The 17,895-nt window shown below is 36.5% G+C and overlaps 1 protein-coding gene across 6 annotated transcripts in view; it reads left to right on the top strand.

The window, feature by feature from the left end:
- Positions 1-8,489, top strand: part of DSE (dermatan sulfate epimerase) — a 56,010-nt gene extending 47,521 nt beyond the window's left edge. For 3 of the 6 annotated variants that reach the window (XM_039870808.1, XM_039870843.1, XM_039870836.1), the window contains 3 exons: positions 1,156-1,395; positions 3,497-3,704; positions 5,841-8,489. In XM_039870808.1, the coding sequence (XP_039726742.1) occupies positions 1,156-1,395; positions 3,497-3,704; positions 5,841-7,602 (2,210 nt within the window). In that variant the 3' untranslated portion in view covers positions 7,603-8,489. The remainder of the gene's footprint in view (positions 1-1,155; positions 1,396-3,496; positions 3,705-5,840) is intronic. The other 3 variants (XM_039870825.1, XM_039870816.1, XM_039870847.1) reach the window with 2 other exon arrangements.
- The last annotated feature ends 9,406 nt before the right edge of the window (positions 8,490-17,895 follow it).

Below are 17,895 nucleotides of genomic sequence, written 5' to 3' on the forward strand. Positions count from 1 at the left end.
CTGGGAACTGTGGTACCTGGGCCCCTGGAAACGCCCACACCTGGGAGACGGTGGTAGACTGTTCAGCACCGATGATCACACACATGTCTGGGAGTGAAGCAATAAGACTCCACCCACATTAGCACTGAGCTTCATTTTATCCTCAGGGGTTGTGTGTTTTAAATACAAGCCAACAAAACCTTAAATCTTATGACCTGGGTTCAGATCAAAGTTCTGTTCATTTGTAGTCATGCACCAGAGGTCTTGAACAAGTCAACTTCTCTGTAATTTTGGAGTAATAATGCATAATTGAATTGTTAAAAGGATTAAGTAAGATTATGTTCAGTACTGTGTAAACTACGAATGTTAAAGAAAGGTGAGCAGTTGTTACCTAAAATCTAGTCTTGAAAATATTGTAGAAAGCTAGCATTTCTGAGTGGAAAGGATTTTTTAAAAAGCTTTTAGACCTTTAATTTTCAATTGGGAAGATGGAAGAATGTGACAGGTTGAAGAAGTGCTCAAAATTACGTAGCTTATGTTTGGCATGTTGTGGACTCCAAATCGATTTTGTTTGCCCTTAGATTGCCCCTCCAATGACCTCTTCGCCCCGCTGTGCTGCCTTTTCAGATCCTAAGGAACCTAAAAGTACAAAAAGAATGAGAAATTGTCTTCTAATGACAGAACGAATTGAAGACTGCCCATTTTGTCTTTATAGTATTTGCAGCTAATTATAAATCCTATAAAATAATGGTGAAAGTTTTATAAAGTGGTAAACTTCAAAAACTATTTTCAAGTAGTAGTTTTTAGGAAAATTGAATTAAAAGTCTCAGTATATAGATCTTTTCCTGTCGACATAAACTAATGTACAATTCATAGTCTTAGACGTGATGTGGTTTCAGTTTATTAAAGATTGGAGAATGACTGACACTCATTTAAAGGTGTATCTTTATTTCATTAATAAATGATCTGTATTTAAGAACTTTTAACTTACATCATGGACCCATCACAAACCTGGATTAGCAGGATGTTATTTATAATGTTGATTAGTGAGAGTTTTACAAAATGCTGTTTGTAATATAAAACTAGTCAGATAACTCTGAGAGTTTAATTTGGCTATATTTTTGTTTGTGTTTGTTACAGCCTTAGTCATTGTTTCCATGTGTTTTCATCCATCAGGGTATCTTCAAGAAGCCTACTTATGGACCAAACAAGTTCTGACCATCATGGAGAAGTCTCTGGTCTTGCTCCGAGAGGTGACAGATGGCTCCCTCTATGAAGGAGTTGCATATGGCAGCTATACCACTAGATCACTCTTCCAGTATATGTTTCTCGTTCAGAGACACTTTGACATCAACCACTTTGGCCATCCATGGCTTAAACAACACTTTGCATTTATGTATAGAACCATCCTGCCAGGTATAGTAAGGAATCACAAGGGAGCAATGTTAACTATTGTAATTTTTCCTGATTTTGAAAATGGGCTAGAGAAGTGTGGGGTTTGAGTCAAATGGTGGTTAAAAGGACTTTTTCAAAGTAGAATTCAATTCAAGAGTTATATAGGCAAAACATCGTGGGAGTTAACATAAGGATTTGTGATTTAGGTATTGTAAAGCTTGGAGCATAATGGATCAAACATAATTTGTAGTCCCCACAGAACTTTTGTTTTTGTATATGTGAAACTTGGGTACATATACAAATTTATTTCCTTGAATCTAAACAGAATGTAAGCATTTATGATTACATGTTAATTTTCCTTTTTGTGTGATCCCTATCGATCCTATTTTGGTTTTTAGTTAATAATTGTTTCTTCCAAACTATATGGGCATGATTCAAAATGAAAGATTGAACCTACATATTTAAGTTGGAGCTTTATTATTTTCTTTATATATTTATTGAAATAAATAGTATTAAATATAGAAAACTAACCAAAAAATGAATTGTTATAAAACTAATCTCTTGTTGCTTGTGCCTTAGCTTTCTTAAAAAAAAAAAGATATATGTGATTTAAGACCTTATTTATTTCTAGGAGAGCTTTGTAATTCGCCTTGTTTCTAAACAGAACTGAGATGTTAGAAAAAGTTTAGGAGGTACGTTTTCATCAGGATGGGTATTTTTACTCCAGTGAAATGCAGTTTTAAGATGATGATTCTAGACTTACAGTAAAGCATTCAGTATTTAAATCTTTTTTGCTTCATTGTATACTCATGGATTGGATAGAATCTCCATTATTGGATTAGTTTTCCAAAAAATACTGCAGAGCAAAAGAACTGTATTAAGATTTAGTTTAGACTTACATTCAGGACACTATTGTTTCATTCCTCATTCTTAGAGACCTGTTTTGTAGTTTATCTTGATAAACAAAGGCCCTCTAGAACAAGGGACCTTTAAGTGGTCGCAGTGCTTTGTAATTTGAGCTGAGCTCTAACAGCCAACCACAGCAGGGCTTGAGTCTGCTGTGAGTTTGTAGTGGCTACTTTCTAAGCTAGGAAGGACAGGATGAACACCTCTAAGAGGGAGATTCAAATATTTGTGTCAATTCGTTCAACAAAACTTTACTGAACATCTCTGTGCGGTTCACTGTACTAGGCATGAGATTCAAAGAGGAATAAAACATCATGTTTTCAAAGAACTCACAGATTAGTAAAAGATTCAGAAAAATCACATCGTATAATAAGATTTACTTGAAAGAACATTCACTAAACTTGTAAGAGCAAAAATTTCAGCTGTAAGTTATAGAAATAGAGCCCTGGTAACATTTAGAAGGGATTCTGTGTTAAGTCGGTCTGTTTTCAGCATTTCTCTTTTTTTTTCCTCTACAATGGCTATTCTAGTAGTGATTATTGTCTCACCCAGAGGTTTCTCCCATTCTTTTTTAAGACTGCCTGGAGCATATGCAGTGTTACTGGCTTTTATTTTTCTGATCTGTTCCTGTATGATCTTTGCATTTTCTCTCTTTTCTTTAACTTCCAGCAATCCATACTGGCAGGATCTTCTGTGGGAATTGTTATGTTTTCTTCCTATAGAAACTCAGTTTCTCCCCTATACCTTATAACTTCCACATTATTGGAGGCCAAATTGAAGCATCTTTTTGGATTATCTTGGTGTAGGATGTGAGATGAGTTGGTAGGAGAGCTTGTGCTCGCTTTAGGTTCAGGAACTCACCATGCACAAGAGGATAGTGTATGTATCACTGCCAATGTAATTGCATATAGCATGGATACTGGAAAATGAGAAAGGTGGGCAGTTATGTACGCATTAATTGTTGCAGCTTTTTCATTATCAATGACGAGTTGCCGTATAACAAATACACTTACACACAGATTTGTGGAAGACCGTCAAGAGGGATTCTGATTAATTGGTGTTGGGTGGAGCATGGGCTTGAGGTTTTGTTTGTTATTTTTATCCAAGATAACAAAATTGACTCTAATTGCAGGCAGGATTGAAAATCATTGTTTAGACCTTTAAGGGAGTATGCAATTTTAAACTTATCTTAGTTCTGTCAAACTTCTTTCCCCAGGGTTTCAAAGGACTGTGGCTATTGCAGACTCAAATTACAACTGGTTTTATGGTCCAGAAAGCCAATTAGTGTTCCTGGATAAATTTGTCATGCGTAATGGCAGTGGTAACTGGCTGGCTGATCAAATCAGAAAGAACCGTGTGATGGAAGGTCCAGGGACACCATCCAAAGGCCAGCGCTGGTGTACTCTTCATACAGAATTTCTCTGGTAAGACACGTTGGGCTGGCTTTAAGAAGAAACTGTACCCAGAGATACAGTGTGCTAGTTTTTTTGCATTTGAAAAAAAAAAAAAAAGACTAATCCTAAAACATTTTTAAACTTTTTCTTTATGCCAGCTAAGTACCTGCAACTTCAATAACTTCAATGCAAATCGCGGTGTTTGAAACTCTGTTAGAAACATTTCCTTACATTTAAGATCTAATTACTGTTTGCAGTTTTTGGTTTTCTATTAGGGATGTCCTAGGTTCACACTATATCATAGATATGCATGTTTTGATTTACGTCGTTTTTGAAATCATATAAAGAGAAAACCACAAAATTAGACTGGTTTATTCCGATAATGACACCAAAAAAAAAAAAAAAGTAAAAGGTTTTGTTTTGTTTTAGTAAATGGAGCATTATAATCTTCTAACAGGAAAGTTGTTACTAAATTTTTGAAACTATTTAAAAGTGTTTGACAATATTTGACAGTTTTACTTTGATAATAAAAGAACTGTGTAATTTTTTTTTGCCTTAATCTTTTAAGCTCAGAAAGAGAAGCCAGAGCCTCCTTTTTAAAGTACTGCCAAATATATTGCGAAATATATTGCATCCAATAAATTAAAATAAAAATTACAGGGAACTAGTTAATCCCTGATGTCTTTTCAAGTTTTTAAAAATTTGCGTTTGACTCCAAAATAAGCTTCTGTCATTTGATTGTCTTTATTATTTTTTTAATTTAAACAATTAAGAGGACAATAACAATAGAAAAAGAGGTGTCTATAGTTTAACCAGTTTTTTTTAAAACTATTCGCAGATGAACTAAATATATTAACATACAGCCATTCTTGATTCTTTTTAGGGGTATAAAGTAGTTATTTAATAGTGTTTTCACTTACTTATAAATAAGCAACGAAGAGAGTTCTATAAAGTTGATTATAGGAGTCAGATTAATGCTAAGTCTAACTTGATTTAAAATCTGCCTTATAGGAATATTCAAACTAACCAAAAACTGAGAGAAGGATGGCAAATTCAGCTGGTATCTGGACTTGTTAAATCACAAAATTAACCCAACTTTATTATACAAGATCTAAGTAGAGACACAATTTCTAATGTTCTGAAACAGACTCTAGAACAATAGACAAAACAGCCAAATTCAAGCACCAATAAAATTAACCCTCCCATTGATCATTTATTTACATTAGAAAAAAGTATCTAAGCTAATAATACAGACCTGCTTTTCTTCTCTTGGGCAGGAAATCTTATGAACCTATCAAGGCTGTTATCTCAAATCATCAAAAACAAACAATTATGTTTATTATTATTTTTGTAGCCTTTCCAAATTAAAAACCCGTGTTCTTAATCACTGTGGAAGTTTAATGTTAATTTTTGTATTACTTAGATAAAAAACATTTATTATAAAAATAAGATGCCATTTATTGTCCAAAATGTGTGACATCATCTGCAGACTAAAACAGAACCTTTGGATCTGGGCTCGGCAGTGGTAGCCGCATTTAGAAATCCTCCAGTATTGTTAGTTTTCTGAATTTCCTCCATATATTTTCTTAGATGTAATATCGGCAGTAAATTTGATCTAATATGTGAAGTTCAACTCTACTTAAATTTATTTTTTAGAGAGTAAAAAGTACTCGACCAAAATTTTAATAATACCATTTGTTGCAGAAAAATTATTTTATTACAACTCAAGGCTTGTTAGGGTCTAGATCTTAACACGAGGTTCCCTAGTATAGGAGCCCTTTATCCAGATTTAGATGAAGTGCTTAATTCTCTGCGCCCCAGTCGTTTGGATGGCAGCTCCGACATCGTTAAGTGAGGAAGGTTCGTATAGTGATTAGCAGCAGCAATCTATTTCAGACTTGAACCCAAGGATCACATGCTGTAAGGCACGTGTCCTCTCCCTTTCACCAAAGGTGTTCCCCTACACATCTGATCATCCATAGGTGTTCTCAGAAATGTCTCTAACACAGTCTACATTTGTCTAATACAGTCTAATTAGCTAGTGCTCTAGATAGCTTTTGGGCATTGTTTCCACCAGCTTCATTACCAAATGTGGCATCACAGTTCTCATGTGTTATTTTCAGTTCCTCAGAAAATCAATTAATTTTTTAAAATTAATTCTTTCAGGTATGATGCCAGCTTGAAATCTGTCCCTCCTCCAGATTTTGGCACTCCTACATTACATTATTTTGACGACTGGGGTGTTGTGACTTATGGAAGTGCGCTGCCTGCAGAAATCAATAGATCTTTTCTTTCCTTCAAGTCAGGAAAACTTGGGGGACGTGCAATATATGACATTGTCCACAGAAACAAATACAAAGATTGGATCAAAGGATGGAGAAATTTTAATGCAGGACATGAACATCCTGATCAAAACTCATTTACTTTTGCTCCCAATGGTGTGCCTTTCATTACTGAGGCTCTCTATGGGCCGAAGTACACCTTCTTCAACAATGCCTTGATGTTTTCCCCAGCTGTGTCTAAGAGCTGTTTTTCTCCCTGGGAGGGTCAGGTCACAGAAGACTGCTCATCAAAATGGTCCAAGTATAAGCATGACCTGGCAGCTAGCTGTCAAGGGAGAGTGGTTGCAGCAGTGGAGAAAAATGGGGTGGTTTTCATCCGAGGAGAAGGTGTGGGAGCTTATAACCCCCAGCTCAATTTGAAGAATGTTCGGAGGAATCTGATCCTCCTGCATCCACAGCTTCTCCTCCTTGTGGATGAAATACATCTGGGAGAGGAGAGTCCCTTGGAGACAGCAGCAAGCTTCTTCCACAATGTGGATTTCCCTTTTGAGGAGACAGTGGTCGATGGGGTCCATGGGGCTTTCATCAGGCAGCGAGACGGTCTCTATAAAATGTACTGGATGGATGATACAGGTTACAGTAAGAAAGCAACCTTTGCTTCAGTGACATACCCTCGGGGCTATCCCTACAATGGGACAAACTATGTGAATGTCACAATGCACCTCCGAAGTCCCATCACCAGGGCAGCTTACCTCTTCATAGGGCCATCCGTAGATGTTCAGAGCTTCAGCATCCACGGAGACTCTCAACAACTGGATGTGTTCATAGCCACTAGCAAGCACGCCTACGCCATCTACCTTTGGACAGGTGAGATCACAGGACAGTCTGCCTTCGCACAAGTCATTGCAGATCGTCAGAAAATTCTCTTTGACCGGAGTTCAGCCATCAAGAGCACCATTGTCCCTGAGGTAAAGGACTATGCCGCTGTTGTGGAACAGAACTTGCAGCGTTTTAAACCAGTATTCCAGCTGCTGGAGAAGCAGATCCTGTCCCGGGTCCGGAACACAGCTAGCTTTAGGAAGACTGCTGAGCGCCTGCTGAGGTTTTCAGATAAGAGACAGACTGAAGAGGCCATCGACAGGATTTTTGCCATATCACAGCAACATCAGCAGCAGCAAAGCAAGTCAAAGAAAAACCGAAAGGCAGGCAAACGTTATAAATTTGTGGATGCTGTCCCTGATATTTTTGCACAGATTGAAGTCAATGAAAAAAAGATTCGGCAGAAAGCTCAGATTTTGGCACAGAAAGAACTGCCCATTGATGAAGATGAAGAAATGAAAGATCTTTTAGATTTTGCAGATGTAACATATGAGAAACACAAAAATAATGGCTTGATAAAAGGTCAATTTGGACAGGAACGGATGATGACAACTACTCATAGCAAAGCTTCATCACTGTCTGCTTCATATACCAGACTGTTCCTGATTCTGAACATTGCTATTTTCTTTGTCATGTTGGCAATGCAACTTACATATTTCCAGAGGGCCCAGAGCCTACATGGCCAAAGATGTCTTTATGCAGTCCTTCTAATAGATAGCTGTATTTTATTATGGTTGTACTCTTCTTGTTCCCAATCGCAGTGTTAGCACTGAAGCTATCAATTGTTTGATCATTTGTGGTCACAAATCTATGCAAAAAAAAATTATCGCCCTAGTTTGTCATTGGATATTTTTTTTCAGATTTATTTTAACAAATTAAGGGGTAGGAAGATATGTTCACACAAGAAGGCAAGGACATACATTGGCACAGGCAAAGACTTTATCAAAGAATTGTCACATGGTGTTTCTGGAAGTGTTTGGCTTGGCTAATTTAGCAGTTCACATAATACTACTCTTAGGAGAAACAAAAAGTCTGGTTTTAAGTAATATTTTTTCTTAAGAGAAACCAAAAAGAGATAGAAATTGATTTTATTCATGTTAATTTAATGCTATTAGCAATTTCCAGATACTATTTTATGAAAAGACTGAAGCACACATTCTGAGAAATATGGACTTTTTTAAATGGTGTATTCATGTTGAAAATAAATGTTGCTAAGTCCTGGTATGGTGGTGTCGACTTCCTTAGAGAGTAATTCATTAGTTAAGTGAATAATAGCACCTGCATATTGGATTACTGTCCAGATAACATAATAAAATGGTGGCAGAAAATCATTAAAAACTTAAAATATATTTCCAGTAGAAAATGTGTATCTATGAATGAATATTTCTTTGATGATATTAGACTATACATATGTAACTGATTTTTTGGTGCATCCATTGGTTGTTCAACAAATAAAACATAGGTAACTTAATTTTCTATTTTCTTTATATGGAAAACTGTTGTAGACCCAATGACTAAACTTCAAAATAAAATATTTTATATCCTGCACATTGATTTCAATACCAAAGAAGATGGGGAAGCTAGAATTACGTTTTTTAATAGACAACTTTCTTTAAATTTATTTTGCTAAATAAACATCATAATTATGATTTTCTATAGTGTCTTTCTTCTTTGTCTCATTACATTCAACGTGTATACAACATTCGAAATCTCTGAAGAGAAATGTTTATTTGGATATGCATTAATTAAACTTATAAAGTATTGTTTGAATGGAAAGAAGTAATTTCTCTGCTTACTTATCTTTTTGTTATTTAGATATATTTTAAACATTTAAAACAAAAGCCAACTTCTGGTATTTGAGTAGTACCAAACTTTTAAAAACATAAAATTTTCTTGTTTATTTACAATTGAGTCCTCAGGAGTTAAGGGCAGCACAGAGTACTAGAATCATTCCACAGTTCACACTTCAGCATAAGACAGTGATGTACTTCAAAGGAACTTAAAAGGAAGTAAGTATGCATTTAGCATATCTGAGTCCTCTATATTTCTCCCTTGAAAACGGAAAATGTGTTTGGCTCAAATTTTATAGTGAGGACACATTCGCTGATTTACAGGTCTAAAGTCATAATGGTGATCTTCTTTTTGTTTGTGGAAATGCCAGCATGTTACAGAAAAGCAGGACACGTAGACTCCTTTATGAGCACCTTTTTGCAGTTCTAATTTTGAACCTTCTTACATAAAGAAAACACAAGTTTGACTTTTAACTGTGTTTCACTCATTAGACTTAGAATCTAGAAAATGATTTCTGAGGAAGTATTTTTTTCTTTCATGGAAAAAGTCTCTAGGGAGGATGTCATTACACACTGTTTAAAAGAGTAATGTTTTCAAAAGAATAATGCTTCCGTTTGTCCTGCATGGATGCTGTTACTGGGATTTAAACTTGCTTTATGTGACAGATTCTCCGTTTACTTAACCTCATTCAACATTCCTGTCTTCTACTCTTTCTCATTCAGAAAGATGAATTGTCTGAAATGAGCAAAAGCAAATTTTGAAAAAAAAAAAAGGGAAAATTGCCCTTTGAGGCTACCAAGCAAACCGGATCTCAGATCCAAACACTCAGGCATACTTTCTAATAGAGATGAAAAGTGCAAGGGAGTGCCAAGTCCAGCTTTCCTTTTGTTTTCATTAGGTTAGGGCAGATGTAAATTAGTCACAATAGCATGATCCACTCAAACACATTAGCTTTTTTTAAAAGTAATTTTTAAAAATATGGTAATCATGTGTCTTTAAAAGAAAATGAATTAAATGGGCTTTTTCCCCTTTCTAATGGACCTTGTATCTATTTCACTTAAAAAAGAAAATTCCACAGGCAAGTGACTTAAGTGGTTAAGAGGAAAAAAAAAGCTGAACCAAATCACTGCTCTTCATAGAGACATGTTTTATATCAGGGAAAGTGCATATTTAATTAAAACTAAGGAACTCTTTGTTTCTTCCAGAAAACCAAGCAATGTTAAATCTCCCTTATAACTGAGTAATCAATTATGGAATCCGTTTCAGCACTGCTCACTATGAAAGGAGTTTTTTAAGTTCATGGGATAATATGTGAACTGTTTGTTGTTCAGGGAATTGGCAGGACTTTTAGTCCTAGCCTTAAAGAAAATTTGGGAATCATTTAGCATACAGAGCTCGTCTTTGCAGTGGAAGGGACATATTCTCCAGCTGGTAACAGCCATCATGATGGACGAAACCTATAATCTGCTGAGAGAACATTCTTTTGAGATTACTGTCATAATTGATGATAAACTCAGGTAGAAGACCTTATTCTGGGACTGTTTTATAATTAAAATTTCTTGTATTGTCTAGAATATTGAATTCTACAATGTTTTAGTCATAATTTTTAAGAAGTACCCAATGTTCTAAGATTACTAGAAAAGTTTAAATATTATGCACACTGAAAAATATTTTAAAAAGAGAGTTTGCATTATCACTTACTCTGTTTTTTAAAAATTCTTGATCGTTCACAAACCACCCATAAAGGAATCAGAAACTTCTCTAAAATTTTAAGAAAAAGCAAATTATGAAATGTTACATTAGTAAGTTACAAAGTTCCTGTTTTTACTTAGAAATATAAAACAAGATTAAAATGGATATGGTCATGGGTAAGAGGGACATGTAATTTTATCTTCCAAACGGCATGTTTGAGAGTTAAAGGAGGAATAGCAGATATAAACTAAGACTGGTCTAGGAAAACTAGGGCATGTGGTTACTGTGTCAGAGATTAATTCAGGAAATAAAAGGGGTTAAGGAAGTGTATGAAGGTCTAACTTGAAGTTTCATACTGGAAAAAAAAAAAACGAGATCATCTGATCAAGCTTGCAAAATCTGCAGTTAAGGAAACTAAGGTTCAAACGAAAGGGGTTGTCCTCTCTCCCACTCCCTGCCCTGTGCTTATTTCTTTTGGAGAATCCCATTGGCTTGATTCTCTCCTCTTTACGTTCATGTTGAGAAGAGGTAGGTTTCTGCAATTTATTTAGCTTACTGGCAAAGATGACATATTTTTCCAGCAATGTTTTAGCTAGACATTTGCTTCATCCTATGTAATGTCAATGAAGTACTGACAGTTTTCAAAAAATGACAGAAAAGTCATACATTCCACTACATAGTCTAAATATTTAATTTTTTGGTCATCTGTTTTAATAGGAAGGTTCTAACTGTTAAACAAGACATGTGGTCACCATGTGAAGCATAAAAGTCGAAGTTGCATTGACTTCTTTTTCTTTACTATAATTTCTCTCTGTTTTGAGGGTTTCTTTTTTGGTTTAGGTTGTATTTTTTTTTTTTTTGCATAAACCATAAACGTACATGAGTGAAAAAATAAAGTAGTACTGGAAGGCTAGTATTTTTAAAAATCTGCCCACTCCCTTCTTTGATTTGTGTTTCCCAGAATTAACCAATTTCTGATTATCTTGGCTGTTGTATACGTTGTCCTTGTTTATGATAAGGTCTGAAACTTCCTACCTTTGAAGGAGAGACGATTTAGTTCTCTTATCTACCTCCCCTCTCTTCATACCTGTTTAATTCCTCTCCAACCTTCTAACAGAGTTATCATAATTTGGGGGTAAGTCACTATTCAGTATTTATGTTATAACTATGTAAATATGACTCCTAGGTCAGCCATGTAGAGAACTATCTTCCTTTCCTATATAACTTTGGCTTCCCCAGAGTGAATGATCTTTTTTTCATGTATTTAGTTGTCAAGCAATCTCATTTTATCCCTGAGCTTTCCAATTTAACTGAATCTCTTCACTCTGGGTTATCACATGTATAAAATCTGATGGTTCTTTTTGTTCTTGGGGCCAGCCCTCCTCGCATGTTGGCTGTCCTCAGATCTCCTTTCAACATTATTCTGAGGGTTCTCTATGCCTCTTTTCTGTGTAAATCTGTTTTCTGAATCCCATGCTTTCCTTTTCCTTCATTAATGCCTCATTTCGGTGGAGCATATCTTCCCTGAAATTCCACAGGGAGTAAATACTTTGCCACCTTCATTTTTGCAAATATCTTTATTACCTCCTTCACTCGATTGATTAATTAGCCAACAATTCTAGATTGGAAATAACTTTTTCTCAGATTTGTTTGTAGCGAGCAAGGCTCCCTGATCTTCCAATTTCTGGTGTTGCTGTTGAGAAGTCTGTTCCAGAGTTTTCTCTTCAACAGAACAATTTTAACCAGAGAGGAACTCTGCAATCTCCAACCTGGTTTGCTCAGTGGAGGTATGCTGGAGGAGGGAGTTGCTTAATAGGCCCAACTGCTTGTGTTCTCAAAGTCAAGGGGAGAAGGGGGCCAGAGGTCTCTGTTTCATCAGTAGACACTCATCTTCTGGTTAAGCACAGCGTCTCCACTTAGCTGGGTCATGTCTTTAATCCAGAATCCCTCTTCTCAGTCTCTCCAGTGAGTCAAAGCCTCATCTGCTGGGGTCTGAGTGCGCTCTGCCCACTGTGGTTCCGCTTTCCGCTCAGGTGTGTTTCCACTTGCAGAGGTACCTGCTGATAATGCCTAAGCCTCTTTGCAGTTCTGCCGAGCTGACTGACTTGTTTCTGTCAACGCCAGCCCCATTCTCTCCGCTGGCTTGGATTTCAGCCTTCTGTTTAGTTACTCTACAACCATCTTCTTTTAGCTTCCACGGCCTTGTTCTATTTTCCATTAATTTATTCTACAAATCTTTTTTTTTTTTTTGATTGCCCACTAAGTGCTAGGCACTGGTCTGGTGCTTAGAATACTACATTAGTGAATAATATTAAGATCTTGCCTTCTTGACACTTAAGTCCTAGGGATGGGTCTGAAAAATTAGCATAATTTATAAGTAAATTATATAATCTATTGAAAGATAATAGGTGCTACAGGGAGGAAGGGAAAGGCAGGATAAGGAGACAGAGGGGAGGGTCTAATTTTAAATAGGGTAGTCAAGGTAGACTTTTAATATTCCCCCTCCCATTCTCTTTTTCTGTTTTTCGAAATCTCTTTACTGTCAATTTAGTAGGGTTTCAGGAAGGAACAGAAATAAACTCATATATTGAACCCAATATGTTTAAATGGGATCCCCACATCATTTTTCAGATGAGTTGACAAAAAAGAATGACAATAACACCTGTTGACTGAGCATCTACTATGTACCAGGTACTGTTTTAGGAACTGGAGATTTGGTAGAGAACAATAATAACAAAACCTTGTTCCCATGTACTTTACGTTCTGATGTGAGTGTGTGTGAACGGGAAGTAAATAAGAACAACAAAAATACAATATGTCTAGTAATGATAAGTATTATGGGGAAAGAAACAAGAGGAGGGGATGTGAAGTGATGGTGAGCTGGTACTATTCTATAAAAAGTGCTTTTAGATGTGATGATATTCAAACAGGCACTCAAAAGAAATGAGGGTATGAACCCTCGGGACATCGATGAGAAGAGAATTCCAGGTGGAGAGAGCAGCAGTTACAAAGCCGAGAGGGCAAAACATGTTTGGCGTGTTTCAGGAATAGGAGGCCAGTGTGGCTGGAGCAGAGTGGATGAGAAGAGAATGGTGGAAAGCAAGATCTGATTATATATGCTCTCATAGGTTGTAGCAAAGACTTGGATTTTGAGGTGGGATGTCAGCTGAATGAATGGAGTTACAATTAAGTGAGATGTGGCGGGCTGCAGGAGGAACAAGTATGTGGAGGTAAGTCCAGGAGCTTGTATGCTTTCTAAACTATCCAAGAGGGGATGTGCAAGCCTGGAATTCAGAAGTGGGCTCTAGCAGGAGATATAACTGTCAGTACCTTCTTAAAGGTTAAATGCCTCAAAATAACTGAGGTGTACAACAAACACCCGTTACTGAGCAAGCATGGCAGCGATTTTCACCAGGTGGTGAGATATGTAGATGGGAAGCAAAAAGGACTTGGGTGAGGGGAGATGATGATGATGTCACACATCTGTGTGTGTGTGTGTGTGTGTGTGTGTGTGAGGTTTTGAAAAATCCTCGAAGTTGTGCTGATGTGCCTTCAATTCCCATACATTCACTTTACAGGAAGGTTTCCCTCTAGTTGGAAATCACTGCAAACAATGGGGAGCCATTGAAGGATTTTATTTTTAAATAATCAGATTTTCATTTTAGAAGGACAACTTTAGCATCCACACAGAGAACGGGACCCAGTGAGGAAGAGGTCAGGAGGCTATTTCCATAGTCCTGGTAGGAGATAATCAGCTCTTTAACTAAGTCAAGAGAGGGAATATTTAAGGCCCAGCTCACAGGTGAAACATATAACCAAAGGAACACATATTTTGTGGGAATATTGGTCAAAAGATGATAAACCAAGGAGCCCTCAGGATGTATGTGTCTCTGAGTCCCATTGACTATAGAAGAACATGGTTTCCTGCTGTGGCTCTGCCCCAATTACCCTGTCTTTCCCTTAATAAACTTAAGAAATTGTTCAAATCTTCATGCCGTTTCAATTTTCAGCCTCCTGTTTCAGGGATATCACCTAGACCGGTGTGGCCTGGAGTGCAGGATGTGTAATGGAGGGTGGTAGAAAACAAGACTGGAAAGGCAGACAGGGAGGCAGAGGGGAGTTCCCCGCTCTACCCCCGCCTCCCCTTTTAACGGTTTAAAGTAATGTCAGTTGTATGAGCATTGTGATTAACCCAGGCAGTTGGAGTACCTTCAAAAGTGGAAAAGTAAAAGTGGTGCTCTTTCTGCATGTCTCTAGAAATTAGCTCTTGCGAAGTCTTTGTCATGGAAGGATCATATGATTTTAGTAGTGAGTCCCAAAGGAAACACTCGTGATTTGGGATGGGCCTTTGAGGCTTTGGTTTAAAGTAGAATTTCTTTAAGCAACAGCTTCGAAAAGCATTTCAGTCAGCCAGCCCAGCACTTTCCAAATTAAACAATGAAAAATGATTGCAGTATATATTTAGGAATTATTTTCTGAACAAGTTTTCAGTGGCTTAGGTACCTTTTTCTTTCAAAGAAATAGTAATAAGAGGGTATTTTTCTGTATGAGGGGAAAATCTTGTAAGTTTTCTCTGCTTCCCACTTTTCAGTTTACCACTTTTCAATTTTGTCCAGAATAAGAGACAGCCAGTAAAATAAAATAATTTGACTTCCTGTGCAGATAACCTTGATTTCTTAGCTCCTTCACCTCGCTCTCTAAAGAATTCATTTTACTAACAAGAGATGGATCCATGTCATTTATTAGAATTCTGAGAAAAAATTCCTGGAGCACTGTATATATTTAAAGCTTTGTTCTTGATACAAAAAGGACTGAAGAAAGGAAAATGATTATTCTGAAATATGAATTCACAGAACTTTTTTTAATCAAAGTTGAAATATAAATTACAATAATATATTAAAACGTCACTCTTACTAAATACTGCCCTTGGGTAGCTCACACTTAGGTGACATAAAATCTCTGCTCTATCTTTATCCCCCTCTAAGCTACACTCTTTGAGGGCAGGGATTGTGTCTCTTGCTTGTTATATACGCTTAGTTCTTCCACAGTGACTGGCACAAGCATGGTAGTCAAAAAATACTTAATGATTGACTGACAGTAAATGAATGGAGTACAGGAGATTGTGGTCCCAAAAGTCCTTAACATATAGAGTTCCAGCTCTTACGAGCTAACATCACTAACCTCCAATAAAGCTATGAGACACCCCACCTAGATCCTGAAGCTGTTTCAACATTGTCACCTCTGGGCTGTGGTGACCCTAAAATTCAATCTCCACAACAGGCTACATCAGAAAGACAGATGTTAATAAGTACATGTGCAGTTGTTATATGACTATTATACATGCAGTAGTCCCAAGTGGGATAGAAAGCCCAGATGCCAAAGCACAGCTTAAAATAACACACCATTTGTGTGGGATGTTGTAAACCACAGTCATCAACAGACTGTTGCTAAGCTTCATCAATTGCGTATGAGAAAGCCTCTTCAGTTCGCAACATTGTGCAATCCAGCAATCAAGGCCTCACCAGCACAGCTGACTTCCTAGAGAACATAGGACAATGTGGCGTGGGCGCAGGGGTGTGGGCAGGCAGTGTGGATGGTTGGGAGGGTTGGTTATTCAGCTGGCTTTGTAGGCACACCAACACACGCGGAGAGTCACATCATGGTACCTCAGAGTACACCAGACTTTCTGAAAAGACATTGACAAGGGCGGTATCCCATATAAGTTATTGCATTTTTTTCTCGATTTCTAAATAGAGCTCCTGTGTTGTCTAGTGGATGTTTTAAGAGCCTTATCGATGATGAGAGAAACTTTGTGAATTTACTGCTGAGGAGAGGTCATTTTTTTATCCAAAAAAGTAATTCGGATGCCAGAGGAAGAAGTGGAGAATGAAAGGATATTTGATAATTCTGTAAAATAAGTTTTGTTTTTAAAATAGGATATAAAGAGCCCATCTGCTAAGATTATTTTATAAAATGTGCTCAGTTCATGCTTACACCATTATTATGTTAAAGCATGCTGAACAGCAATGATAATAATATTATCTTACTGAGGCCTATAGGCTTCAAGAACATACCTCGGCATGTCAGTTCTGTAAGGATGATACTAGCTACAGCCCCATCTCATAAATTAGGAAGCTAGCCACAGAGAGGTTAAGAAATGTGATCAGAAAGACACAGCCAGCATTTATTATTATTGCATGAAGCTGAAAATAAAATATTTTAATATTTGTTTTTAATTATTTGGAATGTTCAAATGCTACATTATAATAATTTAAACTATTAATTGAATGATGAACACAAGTATATAGATAATATTAAAGTCACTCCAGTGCTTTACTTTTAATCTTGTGAAATGGAAAAGAGCAAGAAAAAAAACTTTTTATCAAAGTAGGTTTTTAAAATGCGCTAGATTAAAGGACACCCCCAAATTTTAGAAATTACTACAACTATTTGTCATTGTTTAGAATCCTGCAGTGTGGCTTACAGAGAATATAAGATATATCATCAGTGCAAAATCAGATATCTGCTTGCTGTTTCTAATCTCATCTTGTACCCAAACTGTGTGTTGCTTTGATTCTTTCATGGTAGAAGAGCTTCATAAACATAGAAACAAATTATTTACTAAGTTCTTCATATCTATCTCTTAATTTAGTGTTGTTCTCCAGACTTTGCCCGTAGTTACAGATGGTGTTTTCAGGCGGTTAAAATGAATGAAGTCATTGTAAAACTATCATGCTTTAGATTGGCTGGCTAATAATTTATATAAAATAAGCCTACTTTATCACCTTCTCCTAAAGAAGACAAACATTTGGCTGAAATAATTATTAACAGGTATGGAGATATAGTAGAGGCTAGAAAATATTTCATAATCAATGCATCATCTCAGGGAGTCAATCACTTGTCACTCACATTGCTTTTTAAACCCTAGCGTTACATGAAAGGAAAAAACAGAACTGCAGGGTTTTTCCCTCTGTTTTGGCAGATTTTAAAAATTCTTTGTTTTTTTTTTACTTTTGACTGAATTTTGTCACTTCTTGCTTAAGTGTTTGTATTTTTGGAGATCATGTCTGTTCTTTTCTAGAACTAGAATTGTGTATTATAGAATGTTAGAGCTGAAAGTGACCTTGAAGATGATCTAGTCTACCCTCCCATTTTACAGTTAAGGAAACATCTTGCTTGGCATTTATTCACTTTAGGGCAGGTGAGGGTATTGCCTAAATCAACATTGTCTGCTTTGACTTTTCCACTACTAGTTAGACAACCCTAAGTTGGGGAAGAAACAGGGATGAAAACAAGTTTATGGTGCCTTCAATTTGACTGTTGGAATGCTCCCAAAATATTCCCAAAATATTTTCAAGTAAGTTATAGACTTAAATGTTTAAACTATATTCATTAATTTCATTGAACAAAGATGGCTGATATTTTGTTTACTAAACGTCTGAGTCTTTGTTTCCTGGTTAGATGAGCAAGTCAACTGTTAATGCCCCATAGAGCACAATAGCTTATTATGGCAGTGAATTAGCGCCCTCTAGCATATTTTTGAGTCACCCTGTTAAAAAAAATATTTTATAAAATGT

This window comes from Pteropus medius, unplaced genomic scaffold, assembly GCF_902729225.1.
Source record: "Pteropus medius unplaced genomic scaffold, Ma_sr-lr_union100, whole genome shotgun sequence".
NCBI classification, from domain to species: domain Eukaryota; kingdom Metazoa; phylum Chordata; class Mammalia; order Chiroptera; family Pteropodidae; genus Pteropus; species Pteropus medius.